Source organism: Scardinius erythrophthalmus (genome assembly GCF_964197995.2).
Source record: "Scardinius erythrophthalmus genome assembly, chromosome: 14".
NCBI lineage: Eukaryota > Metazoa > Chordata > Actinopteri > Cypriniformes > Leuciscidae > Scardinius > Scardinius erythrophthalmus.
The window spans coordinates 18,534,755-18,558,221 of record NC_138234.1 but is presented as its reverse complement, the minus strand read 5'-3'; the positions used below and the strand labels follow the sequence as shown (position 1 = coordinate 18,558,221).

The window sequence follows — 23,467 nt, the reverse complement described above, 5'->3', positions numbered from 1 at the left end:
ATAAAAATTTCTTCATCCTCGGTGCCACGGTTCAGGTAGTTATTTAGGAAAAACTGCATTTTTTGGGGTTTGGGGGGGCCCAGCGCGGGGGGGGAGTGGCCCCCGGGGACCAAACGAAATTTTTCCTTAGAAGTCTAGTGGGGCTACATGCCCACCAAATTTCATGTTCCCCGGTGCTTCGGTGTCCCTGGTATCGTTGACGAAAAATTCAGTAAGGTGACGGGGAAAAAAAAAAAAAAAAACTTTGACAATCCCTATATGACCGCTTTCGCTAGCGGCGGTCATAATAAGCGGCTAGTATAGATTTTATAGTTTCTGTATTGAAGTCTATATTGAAGGGTACAATTTAACAGGTATATTCTGCTATTAAACTACACTTCTGATGTATTTTGGTAGCATTCATAGGTCATTTTCTGAGGGAGTTCAGGTATGCTGTACATTGACCTTTCCCGAGAACATACAGCAAGTGAATATTGGCTGCCAGCTTGTCCTCCGAGTCCCCGTGCCACAACGACTCCAGTCACGGTCCGCCACGTTTCACAGGACACAGTGGAAAAACGAATATCAAATATTAATACAGCCTGTGTCCCAGAAGACCAACCATGCCTCCCTCTCCTCTAACCAGACTCCATCTCTTCTAGAAGATTCAGTTGAATACTGTGCCTTTTTAAGACTTCCACCATATATGTAAATTACCTCTGTTCTTCTGTTACCACTAATGAGACTGACTGTTTGTGGCTCCTCTGTTAGACCCCAACTGATCAATAAACTGTTTGGCATCTGCCCTTGGCCATTTTAATACTGTGGCATCCATTCTGACCTCTCCGTGGGATCTTAATTATGTTTAACGGGATCACTATGTTCCTTTACTTTAGCAGTAATGACCGTTTTTTATAATTCCAAGCAGAAATTATATAAATGATTCACCCCGGACTCAAATGCCAGGTTTTTAAGACTACAGCTGTGCTTTAATAGAAGCAGCAATATCTTTATTAGGAGTTCTGAATAAGGTAATGATCACTATAACTACCACTCACCAAACCCCTTTCTGCATGTTCAATCGATACGCCAGTAGGTGACGACAAGACTGTCTTTATGAGCGACAGACGGTTGACGGCATCCATTGACTTCCATAGTAGGAAAAAAAATACTATGGAAGTCAATGTGTGCGTTAAAGGCACACTGTGCAGTTTCCGTTAATCTCAAACAGCGCCCCCTAGACTCGCTGTGGAGTACTTGTGTTTAACGTTACTGTCGTAAATACCACTAATCCAGAGCCGTCTCTGCACTCTTCCGACCGCACTTTCTTCATTTTCTTCGTCGACTCTGCCATGATTCACATCTGAAATGCGTGCAAGTGTCTTCCATTGAGGCTGCTTCATATGTTGTTGATGTATGTGACGTCCTGCCGTAAAGCAAGTCGTGATTCTCGCGAGATTTGTCGGGGCGCCACCTCTCAAACTTGCATTAAGGTACAAATCTTGCATAGTGTGCCTTTAAATTCTAGTCTTCTAATTAAATTTATCTTCTTTTGTGTTCAACAGAAGAAAGAAAATCTTACAGGTTTGGAACAACATGAGGGTGAGTATATGATGACAAATCTTTTTGGGGTGAACTATCCCTTTAATGTGTTTTTTTGCTGTTGTTAACTTTCATAATGGAGTGACCTAGACACTCCAGATGAGTAAGTCTCATGATTGGTCAAATGCCTAAAGGAAATGTAAACAAGGAAAGAAAAGCAAAAGACTCGCTCATAATATTTTGATGGGACTTCTGGACATTAAAACGTCTTGACTGCACTGATTTGTCAACCGTGTCAACATACTTTAATACACACACACACACACATATTTATATACTATATAGTACATATTTCCATATATTTATATTTTAAAAAAGGGGGGCTGTCAAGAAAGATCCAAAAATTGACAGGGGAAATTATTTTTTTCAAGAGAAACTAGATATCGTTATTTTTTCCATCACTGCTTCTGTTTTATTGTCTTTTTGAGGATACGAAGCCTTCATTTTAATTGTTCAAATACTTATGTCAAGATCCATTAGTTTTGATGCTAACATTTCAGCGTTCTGCTACACCCAGACGCTGTGCCGTGCTAACCAGACAGTATTTATTCAAAACGAGCTCGATTCCCACTCTTATTCATCTGAACTGGTTTCCCAAGGGAAAACTTTCTCTGAAAAACAGGAAAATTGTTGCACAGTTCAAAGAGGACTCTTTTTAATCAATCCAACAGTTCCCGTGAGCACAGAGTGGGGCCCCAGCAAATTCTTTGCTTGTACGTCACAGAATTTATTTCCTACAAAACTATTTAGTCTAAAGACTAAAGTCTGCTCTTATCTTAAGGTCACACACCTCTATGGAAAACAGGCAGTGTGCAAGTTTATACAGAAGACAAACATGAGCCACACTCAGGGTTTCTCCAACTTTGGGCGTTTTTCGCAGCTGTTGATTTTTATTAAAATGAACACATTTCAACATTCTTCTTTACAAACATTAGAACCATCTAGTATGCTTTTTCGGATATTATCTTTCATGTGGTGTGTAGCTGTTTGTGAAAGTAAAAGGTCTGCAAAGTTTCCAAAATCAAAGTGCACGCCAAATGGAGTTATTGTCTCCCAAAAGAAAGAATCAAATCTAAACTGCCTGGAACGAGTTGTTAGTACTTCCAGTCTCACTTCCTGTTACAAACATATGTAGGTTTGTAACAAATTTGCATAATGGAAGCCTATGGTCTTCATTGGCTTCCCACGAACAACTTTGACCCGCTCTCAAAAAATGTATTTGTTGTATCACAGTGTATCAAGTGCTGAGGAAGCTTTGGAGATGAAATCCAGATATGGTAATGGACGTTTTATTTCCAGCAGTAGACTAATCACAACAGACTGGGTCATCTGACCAATCAGAGCAGAGTAGACCAATCACAACAGATTGGGCCATCTGACCAATCAGAGCTGAGTAGTCCATTCATAACAGACTGACAATCTGGCCAATCAGTGCGGAGTAGACCAATCACAACAGACTGGGTCATCTGACCAATCAGAGCTGAGAAGTCCATTCATAACAGACTAGGCCATCTGACCAATCAGAGCTGAGTAGTCCATTCATAACAGACTAGGCCATCTGACCAATCAGAACAGAGTAGTCTAATCACAAACGACTGGGCCATCTGACCAATCAGAGAAGAGTAGACCAATCACAACAGACTGGGACATCTGACCAATCAGAGCAGAGTAGACCAATCACAACAGACTGGGACATCTGACCAATCAGAGCAGAGTAGACCAATCACAACAGACTGGGTCATCTGACCAATCAGAGCAGAGTAGACCAATCACAACAGACTGAGCCATCTGACCAATCAGAACTGAGTAGTCCATTCATAACAGACTAGGCCATCTGGCCAATCAGAGCGGAGTAGTCCATTCATAACAGACTAGGCCATCTGGCCAATCAGAACAGAGTAGTCTAATCACAACAGACTGGGCCATCTGACAAATCAGAGCAGAGTAGACCAATCACAACAGACTAGGGCATCTGACCAATCAGAGCAGAGTAGACCAATCACAACAGACTGGGGCATCTGACCAATCAGAGCAGAGTAGACCAATCACAACAGACTGGGGCATCTGACCAATCAGAGCAGAGTAGATCAATCACAACAGACTGGGGCATCTGACCAATCTGAACAGAGTAAACAGTTGGGCCCCAAATACTCTATGGTCAATCATATCTTATATGGTCAATACTATAAGTCAGTGGGGTCCATAAACTGTTTGGTTACCGACATTCTTCAAAATATCTTATTTTGTGTTCAGCAGAAATGATAAGCATGTGAATTGCCTGTATAAATGACAAACATTTTGGCCTTTAGGAAAATATCTCCACATAAATTGCGAGGAACCAAGTAACTGTCACCATTCTGGCAATATTTCACTGGTAATTTTTCCTGAATTGAATTAACCAAGACAAAAAAAACACCCAAAAAATATGTCTGCTTTGTGTTTAACATTTCTCTGTCAATATGACTAAAGCAAAAATACAGCATCTCTCTAAACATGTTTTTTCCATGTTTATTTGAATCTATCAAAAGCGCTAAGATTTACAGGCTACAGCTGTGCTGCAACCAATAATGGAGGCACAAGAGTGACTTTTTTTTGTTTTTAGTCTTTCTAAAATATCTTTCATCCCACACTGTTCATACTACAAACATAAATAATACCTCAAATCACGTGGCTCGTTGAGAAAAAATCCTTTAGCCACTTAACAACACATTAGCAACCAGACCCAGAACAGCATAAAAAACACTTAGCATTATGCTAACAACCAATTAAACCCCTTCAAGAACATAGAGGCAAAAACAGAAGTTTAAATAACACTGTTATCTTTCTAATTTTAAGCTTTGGAGTAAAATGCTGATCTAAACCAGCCTTTCTTTTCAATTATAAGCAGAACTTGCACAAAAAAACATGGCTAACTCATTCCAGATTAGCAGGCAGGAGAGAATGAACTGCTAATGCCACTTTACTCTCACACACGAGCATTGTGTGCCAAATTAGGACATTTTACACCACAGAAATTTAAGCTTTGTGGTCAAAACAGACATTTTTGGAAGTAGTGTACTCGATACGAACCGCAGATGTAAACAAGTGAATCAGTGAAACAATGCACAGGGCAACAGAAAAACGGGCTTTATCCTCGAAGGTAAACAGTGAGGGAAAATATCTTCTATCTTCTCTGTTTTTCTTCCAACCAAACAGATGAGCAGTCAATTAGTGACGTCATCATGATGGAGGCAGATGTGAGGCAGTCGACGGAATCTAAATATTTGCCCATGACTTATTTCGTGTCCTCGCTGACCTTTCATTTTTGTTCCGTTCTTTGATCCATTTCTTCTTCTTTGTTTTTCAGGGTTGTTGTTGTTGGATGTTGCTGAAGTTTATCGGGTTTACGACCTTCCTAGTCCTCCTTAAAGGTATAGTGTCTATTTTTTTCAATGTTTAATGTACTTTTACTGCTAAGCCCAACACAGCAACATTGGCTCAGCCAATAGAGTGCAACTGTTCCCTTTTTTTTCTCCATTCATTTCCCCAATGGGATTTCAAAAAAGTCTTCACTAAAGTGTTTTAAGCCATGAATTACAAACTTTGATTTGAAGCAATATATTTTAAGTTTATAGCAAAATATTAAAGTAAATAAAATCTTAAACTTTTTTGAGACAGTAGGCAGACCCACTTGATTACGTCATTTGTGGTGCTTCATGGGAGTGGGCGGAGCTAACTAGATTTTTACCGATGAAGTCTATCGGTGCCTTTAGCATTAGCATCTAGTTATACAGTATATTGCCTTTACTATTTTTTGGTTTGTACATTTAAAAATGTGTCAGCTTCAGTGTTTTACGTTTCTTATTATTTCAACAAAAACGTCACAAGCTCGACCTCCGCTGCTGTGCAAAGGATTGTGGTTAATAATAGCCCAGATAGCATGCTACATGCTACTACTTATGAATAGCGTTTGGGGTAACGCATTACAAGTAACGTTAGTTGCGTAATCAGATTACTTTTTTCAAGTAACTATAAAAGTAACTTTTAATAGTAACTTTCCCCAACACTGCCTATGCATATAAGCACATCATCCAAGCACTTTTGCGTTATTTTCAATGTTGGGACACATTAATCCTAACTCTGCTAGAATAAAGAACTAGCAGGCATGCAACAAAAATGTAGACATGTAAATGGTTCTGTTATAGCATTCAGACAAACATCTTTTACCTGTAAAAGTAAAAAGCACATGGTTTTCAGTTTAAATGAGCTTCTGTATACAGTGGCTTTCCTCTCCTCTTGTAACCTTTTTCTTTGTCGCTCTCGATCCTCTTTTCCCCTGCAGTAAAACACGAGGGGTGTTACATTTGATCTGTCTGTTTTAGTAAGTCTCTCTCTCTCTCTCACTCACTCTCTCCCGGCTGAGCTCTTGGCATTCCTGCCCACAACATCAATGTCATTAGTTCAAAGTCTTTCCCTTTTTTCACCGGACAGTCTGTCCACCATGGGATGTACAAGCCTCTCTATCTCTATATCCCCTCTGCCCCAGTTAACTTATTCCACCAGCGTAAATGTAAGTAATCAGCTGTCGCACAGCTGTTTTTACTGGCAATTCTGTTGGTCTGCTTTGATTGAGTACTGGAGCCCCCTTTCATCATTAATAAACATAATGTCATAAACATTGCCGTGGAGGTGAATTAAACTGTTGGACCAAGTCATTTAGACCCTACTACACTTAAAATGCCTTTTGGTGATTTGGTGACTTTGAGTATGATTAATGAATACCATGGTTTTACTATCTGAGAATGCCATCAATGTACCATGGTCTGCAAACAATACTCTTTTGTAAGGGGATTTGACTTTCCACTGAACCCTCTGTTTTTAACATTTAACTTCATTACCAAACATCTGATTCATCCTGTGACTCATTAGAATCGGATGATTTAAGTTCATGTTCAGTGTTTTTGGAGCGTATGTTTACAGAACAGCTGGATAAGACTCAGTGAGACAGAGAGAGAGGGGTGGCATTTTAAAGCTTTGTTATAAACATATTCTAATGGGTGGTCTGTGTTTTTGTGCAGTTATCTATGGCCCACTCATTGCGCCGTTCCAGGATCTCTGATGTTTTTCTCTCTAGTACAATGTTTAAATGTTAAACGCCGTTGACCTCTGCTGGTCGGGAAGTGAACTGCACAGACAACATTAATGCCACCGTGATCTCTGGTGGCACTTCATGGACAACTGCTCATTTGAACATTATACAAAAAGAGCAGAAAGTGGTGCTTCAAAAAGTCCAGTCCAGGTCTAGATAGAAATATTGAAGGAAATGCTTGGATGAAAATGAATTGCCCATCCTGTAATCCATTGAATCCAGGCAGAGGATTACAGTCTCAACGTGTCTCACTCAATCTCTCACAGTCTGCACATCAGCCGTTTACTCTGAGATGAAGCATCTTGAGTGTGCTGTAATCCCACCAAACAGCACAAATCACTAGTGTGTGTTAGTGATGACCGTCTCACACGCTGCACTGTATCCTGACACTGCATGTGATGCCATCCTCTATAACAGTGAGTAACCTATCTATCTATATCTATCTATCTATCTATCTATCTATCTATCTATCTATCTATCTATCTATCTATCTATCTATCTATCTATCTATCTATCGATTGATCTATTTATCTATTTATCTATCATCTGTCTACCCATCTATGTATCTATCTGTCTGTCTATCTATCTTTCATATTTCTGTCTGTCTGTCTGTTTGTCTATCTATCTATCTATCTATCTATCTATCTATCTATCTATCTATCTATCTATCTATCTATCTATCTATCTATCTATCTATCTATCTATCTATCTATCTATCTATCTATCTATCTATCTATCTATCTATCTATCTATCATCTATCTATCTATCTATCTATCTATCTATCTATCTATCTATCTATATTTATTGTCTAATTATGGCATTATGGTCTAATTATATGTCTAATTATGGCATTACTCACTGTAAAAAGTGAACAGTTGGATCAACTTAAAAAAAATTACTTCAATTGGTAACACCTAAAGAAATTGAAGTAATTTTTTTAAGTTGACCCAACTATTCACTTTTTAAATGTATACAGTAAACTAGTTAGCCATTTACATTTTTCCTTTAATCATGATGCATCATAAGTAATGTGTAAAAAGGTTAACAGTTATTTACTGTATATTATATGACTGTATTTCTTTATTTATTTGTTTCAGTATTTTATATGGAAAGCCAATAGTAGATACTATATGATACAAAAAAAAAACAGCTAATAAATCAACAATTCCTTTGATTTAAGACTCTTTATAGGTCAGAGCTGCAGTTTATATCAGAGGTCCTGAATGAAACTCAACCCTCCTACCGCAGATACCAGCACAGTTACATGATCTGAGGGGCTCAGGTGAACAGCGGCGGGCGGCCCACCTGCTTTCACCGCCCAATCCTGAAGCAGCGGAGAGCACAAATTAGGTCAGTCAGATCAAGATTGGACAAATAACACAAGGTACAATATCAATACATACAATATTTTTTAAAATCTAAAATAAATCCACATTATTTCTACATGGCTAACATTTGTGCTCAGCAGAACTGAAATAATGCAGGACAAAGTGAGGCTTTGGAGAGCTTTAGATCTAATCCCACTTTCTCTATCCCTCTTTCCTTTTACCGATCTGAAGATGGATGGAAAGCTCAACAGGGGTTTTTCAGTTTTATCCCTCTAGTAATATCCCAACACAAAGAAATAAGCTGGTTATAACCTTCACTCTTTGTTTCATTAAATCTGTCATCTGCATGTATATGGACAGGATTTAGGCTGACATTAAAGCTGGTGTAAGGAGAAACTGCGCTTATAGCTGAGATGGATGAGATTTTTTTTATATATTTTCAATCCCGAGAGAGATTACGAGTCTGATTTGATAATGTATAAAAGACGGATGGAGAATATCCCATAATGCACCATGCTATGAGATCATTTACACTAGTACGTCAGTAAAACTTGGCGTCACAAATGGGATAAACGTTAAAATACGTTAAAAACAAATGTTTGTTCGTTACCTTTCTGTTCAAAATATATCAAATCATAAGAAAATACAAGGATTGGAAAGTGCTACTGGATTGAAACGGCCAAATAAATTGTCATTTTCACACTTTATTCAAATATGTGATTTAGCAAGGAGATGATTTTGTGTAGTTGTGCTTGGAGTCAATTGTTTTATTTGTGATAATGCAATGAAACATGCAGACATCCTTTTTGTCATACAAAGAAATACACATGCAAAAGCAAGAGAGAACCAACAAAATATTAATAACAGATTATGTTGAAGTCAAGGTATGCTTTTACCTGTGAGCTTTTTGTTTTTTTTAATGCATCTTTCTTTGCATAGTAAAATAAAACCTGGCTCTTTTGGGTCATTTTATTATATGTCACCAGTTTTAAAAATGCAAAATTCATAATTGCCCTTGTGAAGTGATGCGGTTTGCACCCCCTCGCTGTGTCTGCACCCTCAACTGCCGGCGTGAAATATTAATCACTTTGCTCTTTCTCTTTTCTCTTCTCTGCCAACAGCTGCTCCTGTACAATAGCGTTTCCCTCCCGGCTCCAAACACACAGTCTCGTGTGCACAGACACACACCTGCAGCTGCTTCCCTGATGACAGACACTAAACTCAGGTAAAAGGCAATTTAAACTTACTTTCTTCTATATAAGTTGACCTTAAGTTTTCAGAGCTGAAGTGAACCCCAGAACAGAGAGCATACAGGGGTTTCACGATAAGATCTGTGTCCTGAGTCCTGACAGAAGATGCGAGATACGATAGCTAACACAACACAACTGTTCTATTGTGTAGAAATTCTGTATTGTTTATTATGCATTTATATTTAATAAATTGCAATGCGCTTTTGTAATTATAAATTAGATATTGTATTTGACAATTTAAAGTATAGTTTAGAATATATACAGGTTAAAAGGGGGAAAAGAAAATAGCGACTGTTTACGCAACCTGTGATTATTTTTTCCTATAAATTTTAACCTAAAATATAATTTTGATCAGATCAAAATCAATTAAAACATTGTGGACACATATAAACAAGTTCAACGCTCAGTACTAAACCGTCCTTGACCAGTTATTGTGTAACAGGCTTTGAACGTTCGTTTGCTCACCTGTATGGAAACACCTAGTGCAGCTCAACATGTAATTGTCCTGTTGATACAGGTTATATTGGAAAACATTTGTGTAAAAGCTCCACAAACCCGAGCTGGATCCACAATTCAATCCGATAATGATCTAATGGAGCACATAACGGAAACATTCATCATAGAGACTTTTAATTTTTCAATACACAATGACATGAACGCTATATCCCAGTGCATCAAAATAACAGATACAAACGTGGCTTTACACAAACTCTCTTTGTTTTTCCACAGAACCTCCAGGATGCATCTGTTATTCATTCTTCCCTTGGTGTTGGAGGTCCAGTCCATCTCCATGAACCACAACTTCACGTGTGACTGCAGCTGCCACATGGAGCTCAAAAGCGCTAACTGTGCCAACAGCAATTTCACCCGCCTGCCCATCGCCCTTCCACCATTCACTGAGCAACTGGACCTGTCCCGCAACAACCTGAGTGCCATCCAGCCCAGAGCCTTCCAAACCACACGAAGACTTCGCGTCCTGTTCCTCAACGACAACGCCATTTACATGCTAGCCGATGGAGCGTTTTATCTGCTGGAAGATCTGTTGAGGTTGGACCTGAGCCGAAACCGAATCTCATCTCTGAGTGAAGGATTTTCACAGGGTCTCAGTTCACTGAGAGATCTGTCATTGGCTGAGAACAATTTGACCAGCTTGAACAGCAGTTATTTCGTCCACTTGGACGCATTGCAAAGACTCAACCTCAGCCATAACAATATCGAAATGATCGGAATGAGGGCGTTTGGGGCCATGAGTACCCTACGCCAGATAAAACTCGATTGGAACAATATAACGGTTCTCAAAAATGGCATCTTCTCCATGCTACGAAATCTCGAAGTGCTAAATTTAAGTTTCAACCAGATATACCACTTGGACGTCGGAGTGCTTTCGCCATTGACAAGTCTAGCTCTACTGGACCTCAACAACAACAGTTTTACCACTATTCAATTCATGACCTTCTTGAGTCTCAATACGTACAGCACGCACATATTGCTCAAAAAAAACAAGTGGGACTGTGTCTGCGATCTGCAGCGAGTCTTTAGGAAGCTCTGTAACGTCAAACGGCTGTTCCTGGACGACTGCGAAATCTGCATTCAAAAACCTTCGGATGAATTGGATCCCTGCACCGGCGAGATGGTTACCGTCCTGGTCATTACGATCACGGTGATCATCACCGTTGTGGCTGCCATCGTCATGGCGGAGAAGAAAAGGGGGAAAAGGAACAAAGAAAAGCATTGGACGGAAGCTAGCGAGTTGTCCTGTGCATCACACGATTGAACGAATGACGATTTAGTGTAAAAAGGAACATTAATATCTATTTGCTTTATACTCCTACCCAAATGTCTTACTAATTTATAAAAAGATTTAATAAAATGTCATGTGAACTCTTTGTGAACTTGTAACCAGTCAGATATGTATAGTATGTATACACATTTGAAATGAACATGAAGCTTCCTGAAGAGAACTAGCTCCAAAACAAGAATTGAACGCTTATGTTCAGTGTTCACCATACATGTTGAACTGAACATAACTTTTACACAAGATGGCGCTAAATAGCTATTTTTGACCTGGTTTCACAGACAGGTTTAGATTAAACTCAACTAGTCTAGGACGTTTAAGAAGCTTTTATAAACGTGCCTTAGAAAAAAAAAACATTACTGGTGTGCATCTTGAAACAAAACAATGGCACTGACATATTTTAAGATATCTGAGTGCGAGTTATTTTCGGTTAAAACATCTTAAACATGCATTTTAGTCTAGATTTAAAGGAATAGTTCACTTTAGAAAATAAAGAATTCTGTCATAATTTACTCACCCTCAAGTTGTTTCAAACCTGTATGAATTTCTTTCTTCTGCTAAACACAAAATAAGATATTTTGAAGAATGTTGGACCCCATTGACTTCCATAGTATTTTTTTTTCTACTATGGAAGTCAACGGGTTGAGCTGCATGCACTTTCACACCACGACAATAATGAGAAACACTAAAACAATGAAAAAAAAAACCATCGTGTGTTCATCTATTACATATTACGTATTTTTATAATATTATCTAAGAGTGTCTCATGCAGTTACAATAATAATATTGTTAAACAAATAAAAGAGTGGCCAATCATCTTTGTTTACATCGTATTCATTTTTAATGAAAACGAGCTGTACGTCATCATCACGAGACAGCACGGCGAATCTGCCGCAAAACATTACCAACTTAACTAAAAACAGATTAAATTATATCTAGTCCATTCTGACGACGGAGATTTTATATTAATTATTTTTTACAGTCTATGGTTAATTCACAAGAACTGAATTAAACGCGTTTTACTGCATTCATCAACGTTAAAGTACACAGTGAGTATGAGAAACCTCACTGAATTTGGAGACTATAAATATTAGATAATATATCTGTATGTATGATGTGAAATGTGAAGTGACTTTATCATTGATCACGATAAACATTGTTGTGAAAACCTAATCTACCCTTCCAGGGTAGTTTAAGCTAATGCATGTTATAAATGAGCTGCTGTCACGGAGTGAGCTTCTTAACATTATATATATATATATATCAGCACTTCCTTTATTACATGGGACCGTGTGTGAAAGTGCACCTTTGCAAATCTAAAATACAACGTGGAAAATGGATGCTATAAAATACTAGTTCTGTCTCAGTGCTGATTTATTTATTTTAAATTGCTCTTTTTTTTACCTTCTTAATATGGATATCTAGCAACGTCAGCACGTTTGACTTACTATTCAGAAGCCTTGCCTTCTCCAGAAGAATATGAGCTAGCAACGTCAGCACTTAATTAATATTCATGAGGAAAGCCCTAAGTCCGTCGGTTTGTGCTCAGGTGAACGCTGGATTCCTGCCTCCAAGCAGCAAAAATGCCTTGACAGGACATTAAATAAGGGAGAAATTGCCTGTTTGGATTGGCAGAGAAGCCAAAATACCAAAACAAGGTCCATTAAACAAAACAATCATTGGAAATGGAAGAAAATCAACTTCATCATCGAAACTCGTCGGTTTCAAAGTAGCCAACTCACCTGAAAGTACCGAGACTACAGGTAAATGCACAGAGACTGTTTTCTCATGACATACGTTCGGTTATTTAACTTTAATTATGTAATTCTACACACAACATTTTGACTTGATGGACTTTTCTTCGCCATTTCCTGCAATTATTGGATATAAGACGGTTTTGTGAATTGTGACCCGTTTTAGTCGCTTAGGTTCTCATAAGAAACAGTACAAAGAAGTCTCTAGAAATAGCTGAAAGACTTTAACGAACACGGTTTATCCTTTATTAAAATACATGGCATTAAAGGAAGTGCTGATACTTCCGTAAAAGTGGATCAACTTGAGACAGGCGCGCCAGAAACCTCCATTAGCCTACGTTATTGAGCAATATACATCACGATCAATGTTGCGCTATATTTAAATTCTTTAAGGAATTTTAAAATTCAATTGCTTGTAAGACTCTGTTATGGTGTAATATATATAATCTAGCATAATATGCTTTGTGTTCATGTAATGTAACCCTCATTGTTGTTTTCTGTTTTGTCTTTGCTATCTGTATCTTGCACAATAAAAAAAAAAACTTATCGTTTACCACTTAGCCTAGTGAATACGGCACAGCATACACTATGCTGCTGCTTACTCTTTTGATATAATATATGAACCCTGCCCAGTATGCACCAATACTTTCATAATATAGTAGTATGCTACATTGTTGTCACATGACCTTGTCACATTAGCCAATTATTTTGGATTATTTTGCATACTGTTGATAGTATACTTGCACTGCTGCACAGTCTTTAATGCCATAATTAGTGTTCTGATGGTAAGTTTTCTTTTCAGTTTGGTTATTATTAATAATCATAATATCATTAATAATGATGATGTTCATCATTATTCTCTGTGTTTTAAAGTTGGCATGAAATGGAAGTTGCGCTTGACTCTTCCTTATTATTGGATTAAAGATGGGCACATTGATTTAAAAAAAAATAATAACTGTCAATTTTGATTTCCTGGTGACTTTAAAGTCAACATGGAATCAAAACTGAACCTATTAACTTGCGTTACATTTTCATCAAATATTTTGTGAATATAATATTTACAAACAGTCTCTCATGTTAATATTGAATGCATTTTAGACATTTATATGTTAATATGATCTTTATCCCAACCTTAGGAACATCAAAGCACCCCAGCAAAGATGGCAGACGACCGCATAGCCATCTTAACTGATGATGAAGAAGAGCTGAAAAGCAGACACCTTGAGCGCTTTGACCGTCTGTCGCTTGAGATTCAATCAGATCAACCATCCCAACCATCTGAGAACAATGTACCTGACGATACGGCAACAACTCCATCACCTCAACACAACATGGGCTGCTGCGAAAGATTGTTCCTACGGGTCAACCGCCGCCTCCTTGTGTCAAAAGTGTTTTATTTATTCTTCTATGCTGCATATGGTTCCCTCCATCCACTTCTTGCTCTGTTCTACAAGCAGCTGGGGATGAATCCCACCCAAAGTGGTCTCTTAGTGGGAATCCGATATTTCATTGAGTTCTGTAGTGCCCCTTTTTGGGGCATTGTTGCAGATCGCTACAGGAAAGGTAAAGCGGTCTTATTGTTCTCAATGTTATGTTGGCTCTTCTTCAATTCTGGGATAGGCTTTGTGCAGCCACCAGACATGAAGTGTAAAGAGAACCTCCCGACGACCACAGCAATGGTAACGACCATCCATCCTACCACATCTAACGAGACATTGTACCCCAACATCAGTTCTTTCCTATCAACAAATCAGATGAGACAGCGTAGGGATCTGTACGGACACTACCCTTGGCGAACGTCCCTCTTGTCTGTTCAGTCTTCAGGCTACAGCTCTGAACACCGGTTCAAACGGGAATCCAACACGAGTTTCACTGTGGCGTCAGATGAACCAGCTAACACGACAGAATCTGACCAAACCACGACCACGCAGCCTGAGCCAAGTACATCCTTCTCAACGTCAACCCCCAACAACACAAACACAACGTCCAGTAGCACTACTCAAAGTACCACACTGAAACCAAATCTGACGCCTCCTGAATATAACATGGACCAGGTTCATGCCATTTTCCTGTTGATTCTGCTCGTCGTCATCGTTGGCGAGTTTTTCAGCGCTCCAGCTATTACAATCGTAGATACGGTACGTAACTCTTTCTCCTCAAAATAAACTCAATGTTAAGTCATATCATTTAGTCCATTTTATAGGCCATGTAGGACCATGAACTTCCATTGTATTTAAACATCAGACATGATACCAAACTACAGTCCCTTTTCCACTGTAAGGGTGTTGGTGCTTGAGCCACTTTCCAATCTGGAACCACTCCGCGTGTTTCCACTTCTGAAAAGGTGCTTCTAGGATTGAAAATTTGGCTCCATGCTGGTCCCTAAAACCAGAAGCAAATTTCAGTATATAGTAAAGTTGGCAGAGTAACAATCTGGATGATGTGAAACAAAACAAGATTTCAAGACATTTTCTGTCAAAATGTTTATTTTTGGGCAGGTTATGTAGAAAGTGAAAGTGACATGTGAAGGCCAAGTATGGTAACCGAACAAATTTGTCCTCTGCATTTAACCCATCCATGTTAGTGCACACACATTAGGAGCAGAGTAGTGAACTGCAAACCTTGATACACACCTGGAGCAGTGGGCAGCCATTATTTGTGGCGCCCGCCGGGAGAGATTTAGGGGTTAGGTGCAATGATGGCACCGATCATTTCCTGCCGGTACTGGAATCAAACCAGCAACCTTTGGATTACCAGTCAGACTTGCTAACCATTTGCCCACGACAGTAATCATAGAATCATAGCTAGGGTTATAGGAGCATAAGAGTTAACCCTGGGAACATTGAGACATTCGTTATGTGCCATATAAATCTGGGGAATTTAGTACCCTGGGAATGTAGGAATTACATTGCTGTTCAGCTCTCAAGGAAACTTAGATCCTCTGTCTGGGCCCAGCACCAGCACCATTTTGGTGGAAAAGAGGTATTTGTTGTGTCTAAAACTGGTGCATGTCTATTTGGATTGTTGTAGGTGACGCTCCAGTACCTGGGTCCGCACCGTGACCGCTACGGTCTCCAGCGAATGTGGGGATCTCTAGGCTGGGGTATTGCCATGCTCTGCGTTGGCATCTGGATTGACCACACTAGCACCAACCTTGTCATTGGCAAAATGGAATGCGTCATGGAAAATTACAAGGACTACCGTATTGCCTTCATCGTGTTCGGAGTATTAATGGCAGTCGCTCTGATCGTTGCCACTCAGTTTAAGTTTAATGTTTCGCACCAAGGCAACAGTGAAGAAAACGAGGTTGGCAACCAGCACGCCCAACCTAGAGGTTCCCCTGGAATGGCTAACTCCGAGATCCCAACAATTGTCCAAGCTGAGGAGTTCCACTTCTGGGACTTGATGAGACTGCTGTGCGGCGTACAGTACGGCACTGTGTTATTCGTTGCCTGGTTCATGGGCTTCGGCTATGGGTTTGTTTTTACTTTCCTTTACTGGCATTTACAGGACCTGACAGGAACCACAACGCTGTTTGGTGTTTGCTCTGTCCTGAGTCATGTGTCGGAGCTTGCTGCCTATTTCACCAGCCATAAATTCATTGAACTGGTGGGGCACATCAGGTGAGGATTCTTTGTCATCTTAGAATTAGAATGACCAGTTTTTAATCTGGATTCACTAAAGTTAAACTTTATTTCAGTGTTTTTTTTAGTAAATATCTCTTACGGTAACACACTTTTCATAAGGTAGCCTACAAAGTTCTAACTATTACAGGTTCACTCTAAGTGCAAATGTGTAAAAATGTAAGAATTTATAATTGTCTTGAAAAATATTTTTTGTTTTCAACAATATCTAAGGTAGTACTGCCAGTATCTTTCAAGGATAAAGTATCCTTTTTACTGTTTTGTGTAGCTGCTAAGCGGCTGCTCACTGGCCCGAATCAAAAGGTGTTTGTGTATCAGGTTGTTAGCTTAGCCGCATGCTAACATCAAATTCTTTTGAAATCAACTTTTAAGGTTTCAAATGATGCACTCATACTATGCACTTTGTACTCATCCATGTAAATTAATCCATTTTCAAATGTTCAGTGTGAACACACTACTCGCACTATTTATACTTCAAAATGGCATTGAATAGTGCACAAGTATGCGAAATGGGATGCACCTTTATTTATGAGGTTCCCTTTCAGTTAGGAAAATACTTTGGTTGGTTTCTACTTATGTAGGCCACGAGGCAGCTCGCTAGTGGTCAGAACACGACCACTCATTTGACTTCACATATCTACCACGACTTCTGAATCAAACCATTATACAGTAGGAGTTTAGTCCAGTCACAGCAGAGACTTGTCCAGGTAACCCAAACCATCTCACTGCACCTTGTGACTCAAGTGCATTTGATCCTGACCTTGAATCAGTGAGCCTTTGTGCGTGGTGCTGTCTTGCAACTCTGTAGGTCTGCACTGAGATCAGTGAGGCATTGTTTGGTTAAAAAGGCCTGGTTCAAGAACACAGCCTTTTTCTTTCAGCGGTGGCCCAGTTCCAGAATACATTGCACAGCAGCTACAGTGTCCGCTGTGTGGCTCCTTTCAAAGAGGGAACATTTATGCTCTTTTGGTGTTTTAACTATTTCTCTATAACTACTTAAGTTATAGTGAAAACCATATGACTGAATGATTGACAGATCAATATAAATGTATAAGTAATCTCACCTTTGAAAGGTTCAGGCGATACAACTTCTTGTAAGAGGCTGTAAAAGAAGGAATTTCCTGTTCGACATTGTATATTTTATAGACTCTTCTTTAAAGATGAATATTTACAGAGTGTAAATATTTTTGTGATATGTCTATGCAGTTAAATCTAAACTAGAATCTTGTTTTACCGTACAGAGAAAGTTAAGATAATGAGTCATCATTTGCATGGAGAAAATGAAACTAGGTTGTATGACCATCAAAATGTTTTTGTATTGCAATATAAACTACAATTACTGTATTATTATTAATTTATTTATTTAATCATAATAGTTTACATATAGGCTACATTTAATTGTCCTATTTTCATAGGTTGCACTTAATTAAAAAGAGACTTTATTTTCTTTAATTGAAATATATCTATTTTTCCTGTAGATTTTTGGGGTGAAACATGAGCTTGACATGTTTTGTGAGGTTCATGCATGTATTTTTAATAATTGTGTGTTGTGTTTCTTCTTTGTCAGAGTTTTGTACATCGGCCTGGCCTGCAACACGGCACGCTACCTGTATATCTCGTATCTGGAGAACGCCTGGACTGTGCTGCCCATGGAAGTGCTACAAGGTATGAATGGCAGTCATCAAGCTTTCAATCCTGGGGAAAAAGCAAATACTACAATCATAAAAATGTGTTCTGTTTTAAACCATCAAATTAAGTCATAATAAAAGTAGAGAGATGTGCAGAACAAAGAAAAGCCAGGTTTCATTTCGGGTGAAGATATCAAGTCAGTTTGGCGTTGTCAGGTTCACCGCCCTTTCCTGTGGCAAAACGATCAATAAAAAAAGCAAGCTTGTAGACGCATTACAGAGAGAATACATTGGAATGAAGACCTGGATCAAGTCTGTTTACATTCAACACAGACGCTGTTTTGATTGTTCAAAGAAACGTCAGCACAGTTAACAGACTTATTATCCGCCTTCTCTTTCTTTTCTTTGTTATAAGTCCAAGTTATAACAAAAGTTTTTTTTTTCATGTCATGAGACAGATTTGTGTGTTTGCACATGTAGATACAGGCTGAACTTTTATAACTTTGTCAAAACACTTAACATTAAGCGTAGCGTCAGTTCTGGCAGGTCACGTTAGTCAAGCTCGCATCAGCTTGTCCATTAGCTGATCCACGTCTACCTAAAGGAATACGACGCCTATCACTGTATCCATATATAAGCTCCTTCAGTATTATCAGCAGCTATCGCGTTTCTCAGGAGCTATTACCCTCCTCCATCCCCAGCTCCTCCTCTCGTCAGTCAGGATTTGGCATTCTGATTCCCCTTGAATCAGAAGACATTCTCGAATTATGTTGTTGGGTTCATATATCAGTTGCCTGGTTTTAACATTCTATTCTTAAAAACATGGTGACATTTTTTTTTCTGGCTGTTGTTGACAGTATTTTCTGGTTTATGGCATGCTAAAAAGAGATATCCAAAATCCCTTCTGTAAAAACTTTTGAATCTATTGTCTCAACAAAGTGAAAGAAGAATTTTGAACATGGCTCTATCCAATGTTCAGATTTTATCTGAAAATAAATGCAAATTTGTGTGCATATTTAATTACACAATGCCTCAATCGCATATTTAAACATAACATTTAAGAAAACTTGTAATACAAAAATGTTTGCTATTTTTCATGTAATCAGTCAACTGGGGAAGTATGGTGATATCTATTAGTTTTTTTTTTTACCCTGTTCATCTGGGTTGTCTTGCCTTAAATAAACACCATTGTGTTTTTATATCAGTAGAATTTTTCAGAAACGTGGGGAATACAAAAATGTATAATTGCTTTTATTTTTATGTATTTTTAAAAAATATTTATATTTTTTTTTTGGACACTTAAGCTTTATATTATGTTGTATCATTTTATGTTAATGCATTTATAATTTTATATAATAATATAATTTTGTGTACCTGCACAGGAATAACGCACGCATCTGTTTGGGCATCGTGTATCTCGTATTTGAGCGCGGCCGTACCTCCGGCGCTTCGGACGTCAGCTCAGGGTATCCTGCAGGGTCTTCACCTCGGCCTGGGCAGGGGCTGCGGGGCCATGGTTGGCGGGATATTCGTCAACTACTTTGGTACATGAACACTAATGATTGTTTTTATAATTTTATGACATTTAAGAATGCGTGTGTGTGTGTGTGTGTGTGTGTGTGTGTGTGTGTGTGTGTGTGTGTGGGTTAGGGTTAGTACCACTGATCTATATAGAATGACATTATGTCATTCTATATAGATCAGTGGTTAGTACCAATATACACACATTATAACAATGTGTGTATAAACGGGGTTATCTTGTTTTTCAGGTGCTGCCGAAACGTTCAGAGGAATAGGAATGACCTCGCTTGTAATTTTGCTCTTATTTTCATTAATTATGTGCATTACTGGCCAGAATGAGAAAAAAGGTGAGGAGCACAATCTTATTCATTGTTTATTGTTGTAAAGTAACAGCTGCAGAACAACGAAAAAATGTAAATCACACTTTTTGACAATTATTGGGGAGTTACTAACTATAAGTATTAACACTACTAACTTAACTACATTTTGTCTAATTCATTATAAGTAAAATAAACATTTTCAGTAGTATAACAATAGCACTTTTTTTCTAAAATCTGTAGTAAAAAAAAAAGTATCTTTTCGAAATAGTGAAATTTGTATTATGTGACATTGTATTGTGAGGTAAGTTAATCAAACTGAGGATACGTTTACACAACAACGATGTACTAAAAAAAGGAAAAGTTTTTCCTTTGCATTTTTTCGTATAGACGACAACATTGTCAAAACAATTTCGTTCATGATGATCTGTGAAAATTACAAAAAAAGCTGTATTCTGCTGCCAGGCCAGTAGATGGCGATGCCACTTTGTAAAGAAACACTACGCCCCTGACTGAACATGTAATACACATGCGCGTGGTGTTGCTGTTTTCACAAATTCACATTTTTTTAGTTTACACAGAGACCACAACAGTATCGTTTTCAAAAACTTGCACTTTGAAACCCGTTTTCAGACCCCCAAAACGCCTTTTTCCCCGTTTTTAGTTGAGAACGGTGTCGTGTAAACGGCCCCTAAAATGTCTTCTCCAGGAAGTCCAATTTAGTTTAGCCCAGCAATTTATTGGGATGGTTTGTTAAAATATTAAATTAATTTTTGATTAATTTGTTCAACAATCTTTTTTTTTTTTTTTAGTTGTATTTTTAATGTAAACTAAGTGTGAAGTAAATTTAAAATATTTGTTACTAGCCTCTTAACAGGGTTTAGCCTACTATAAGATAGTTTCTATAAATTACAAGAAGCTTTACAGCTTCAACATATAGTTTTAAGTATTTTCACCCACATTTGAATGAAATGTAGAACATTTAACCTTAGATTTTATTTATTTTGAATCTTAAATTGTTTATATTTTACCCCACAGAGGACAAGATGCTAGCAGAGAACATTCCTATCCCGTTCAGCCCCGTTCCCATAGCGACCATCGATCTGGTTCAGAACACCCCAGACATGGTGGCACCAACTCGACCCGAGCCCAAACTTCCAGCTCGAAAAACGAGGCACCAGGAAGACCAGGAGGATCTGAACAAGCCTGCTTGGGTTCCCTCCGGGTCGCCGTGGGTTTCAGTCGTTCTACTGTGTTACCAAATCAGAGAGAAGATCATCATGGCAAAGACACACCACCCTATTGATGCCCAGCCCTTTCAGGTAGCACAGAGGATCATGGGAAAATAGTAGGATGATGATGATGATGATGATGATGATGATGATGATAATGAATAATATGAATCTAAATGTTTTCGAAATAGTACATTGTATGTTGAGTGTTTTTTCTCTCTCTTTTTATGCATTCTTTGGCAGAAAGGTGAGAACGCATAGATTTAGTTGAAAATTATAAACTGTGTTTATATTTTCAGCATACTCCAGTTTTTACTTAGGCAAATTAAGTGTGACTAAACACTGTAAAATATTTGTAAATCATTTTTTCTACACCAAGACTATTTGCACCAAAAAAATACTGGTTTTTCATAGCGAAATTGTGCATATTTTTGTTATTTCATCATTATAATTTTCGCATTCAAACAGTTAAAACAATCTCTGGGGGGGGGAATGGATCAGCACACATGCAAGTAAACAAACTGGCATTATCAGGGAAAAAAGTTTAGTTACATGAATCAATTAGCATCTGAACAATGAAAAATCAACCTAGCCTTAAATAAAATAATCACATTATGCTATAACTTTGCGAAGATGCAGTTTTGTTTTTTGTGTTTTATTTTCAGCATGTATTCTATTTGGTGTCATCAGATGTGAATTAACTTCATTAAAAGTTTTAAACTGACTGTTTCTCTAACTAGGACACAGATGAGGTCCTCTCAGACTCTCGAGAAGATGACCTATCACCTGCAGTCTCTAGCAATGCCTTGCGGCAGGAAAGCTTTCCCAGCGCTGTCCAATCCCAGGAGGACCCCGGGCCCCCAGGGGCCACTGCACAGCTGGAATTCCCACCACAGTCTATATTACAAACATAGAGCTGATGCCACAAACTGACTCGGTAACCTGCGCGTATTTTCTTTTCAGACCGACTTAATTTTGTTTTCTTTGTGAAGTTTTTTTTATGAACTACTTGGGGAAATACAAGGAAGATGAATGTACTTCGCTGCATAAGTGCCTTTGTATGATTTTTAACTTATTTCCAGTTGTTTTGCACAAGCTTTAAATAAAGCCTGGCAGGTTTTAAACCGTAACGTGTGCCTGTTTTCACTTTCTTCGACCTGTAGAGGGCAGCAGCGCCTGGGCATTCTGCCCATACACAATTGAGCTTTATGAGGTCTTTAATAATTGTTTCTTCCTTGTGAAACACTATAAATGTAAGTAAACTTTAATAGGTGAATTACTTGACTTACACTCACTAACGTCATTATTTCATCATTGCGTTGTTGTGTATGACAGGGACATTTGCTTTCACACTTTCACCTGTGATTTGTAATGTAGGTGTAAAAGAGTTTGAAAAATTTTTGCAAGGGGATTTTATTGTGTTTATTTTTGCGCGTGACGGCAAGCACCCCTCTCACCATTAAAGACACCAGCTTTAGATCATCATTGAATTTGAATTAGAATTTTGGTAATTGACATATGATTATGATTACATATGACATATGGTAAATGATTATGTCAGACGTCTCCTGTTCCTATGTAAACCAGACCACAGTGCTTTGCTTAATAGGTGGCTTCTTGGTAATGATCGGATAGACTTGAATTACCTGCTAAAATGTGTGCTCACCGTGTACAAGGATTCAACTTTTTTTTTATTATTATTATTCCCAGAATTCATTTCTTTCGGTGTAATCAAACGCCTTATTTGCAGCACACACCCACTCACAGCACATATTTCATCTCCGGTGGGATTAGCTGTCACTAACGCGATATGCCCTGCAACAATGCTTTGCCAAGTGTCGGACATCGCTTCAATGCAATTTATGATATCGGGATGTTTGAATGAGAGAAAGATGTAAAAAAAAAAAAAAAAAAAATTGCTGCCACACTCATACTGAAAGCACTGCCTGACACAGTTTCACATGAAGATAACTTGGGGGAAGAAAACATTATCCAAGAGCCTTTAGTAGTGATTCTCTGGTTGTTTTTTGCCTGCTAAATTGTTTTGTTGTTTTAGTTTTGTGGTTTGTTTGGGTTGTTTTTTGTGGTTTGGTTTTAGAATGTTCCTTTTTTGATGTTGCCATTTTTGCTTCCTGTTGTTTAATTTTTGTTTGTTGCTTGTTTGTTTAGTAAAGTCTTGCAGGAAATTAGGGTGAAAAAAAAAACGTTATCAAAGATCCATTAGTAGTGATTCTCTGGCTGCTTTTACCAACTGAATGTTTGGGTTCTTTCTTTTTTTCTTTCATTTT

The 23,467-nt window shown here is 38.3% G+C and overlaps 2 protein-coding genes across 3 annotated transcripts; both read left to right on the top strand.

Annotated features, from left to right (window-relative positions):
* Positions 1-6,975: 6,975 nt before the first annotated feature.
* LOC308702588 (uncharacterized protein) lies at positions 6,976-11,174 on the top strand. Its single transcript, XM_081385547.1, has 4 exons — positions 6,976-7,125; positions 7,891-8,060; positions 9,160-9,263; positions 10,018-11,174. Exons 3-4 carry the CDS (start codon positions 9,244-9,246, stop codon positions 11,060-11,062), a joined length of 1,065 nt encoding a protein of 354 aa, XP_081241673.1. The 5' UTR covers positions 6,976-7,125; positions 7,891-8,060; positions 9,160-9,243; the 3' UTR covers positions 11,063-11,174.
* Positions 11,175-11,908: 734 nt separating this feature from the next.
* On the top strand, positions 11,909-23,069 carry mfsd6a (major facilitator superfamily domain containing 6a). 2 transcript variants are annotated; one of them, XM_081384733.1, is made up of 9 exons: positions 11,957-12,132; positions 12,509-12,846; positions 13,974-14,975; positions 15,868-16,460; positions 18,049-18,146; positions 19,492-19,653; positions 19,879-19,977; positions 20,986-21,269; positions 21,920-23,069. In XM_081384733.1, exons 3-9 carry the CDS (start codon positions 13,998-14,000, stop codon positions 22,091-22,093), a joined length of 2,388 nt encoding a protein of 795 aa, XP_081240859.1. In that variant the 5' UTR covers positions 11,957-12,132; positions 12,509-12,846; positions 13,974-13,997; the 3' UTR covers positions 22,094-23,069. The 2 variants fall into 2 exon arrangements, with proteins under 2 accessions (XP_081240860.1, XP_081240859.1); XM_081384734.1 differs by lacking the exon at positions 12,509-12,846 and having other exon boundaries at positions 11,909-12,132.
* The last annotated feature ends 398 nt before the right edge of the window (positions 23,070-23,467 follow it).

What these genes read in the sequence shown, in the direction of transcription:
- LOC308702588 (XM_081385547.1), top strand. Translation starts at nt 9,244, where the DNA reads ATGACAGACACTAAACTCAG. An exon ending in ATGACAGACACTAAACTCAG is followed by an intron (nt 9,264 to 10,017) that starts GTAAAAGGCAAT and finishes GTTTTTCCACAG; the next exon opens with AACCTCCAGGATGCATCTGT.
- mfsd6a (XM_081384734.1), top strand. Translation starts at nt 13,998, where the DNA reads ATGGCAGACGACCGCATAGCCATCTTAACTGATGATGAAGAAGAGCTG. An exon ending in CTATTACAATCGTAGATACG is followed by an intron (nt 14,976 to 15,867) that starts GTACGTAACTCT and finishes GGATTGTTGTAG; the next exon opens with GTGACGCTCCAGTACCTGGG. An exon ending in GAACTGGTGGGGCACATCAG is followed by an intron (nt 16,461 to 18,048) that starts GTGAGGATTCTT and finishes CTTCTTTGTCAG; the next exon opens with AGTTTTGTACATCGGCCTGG.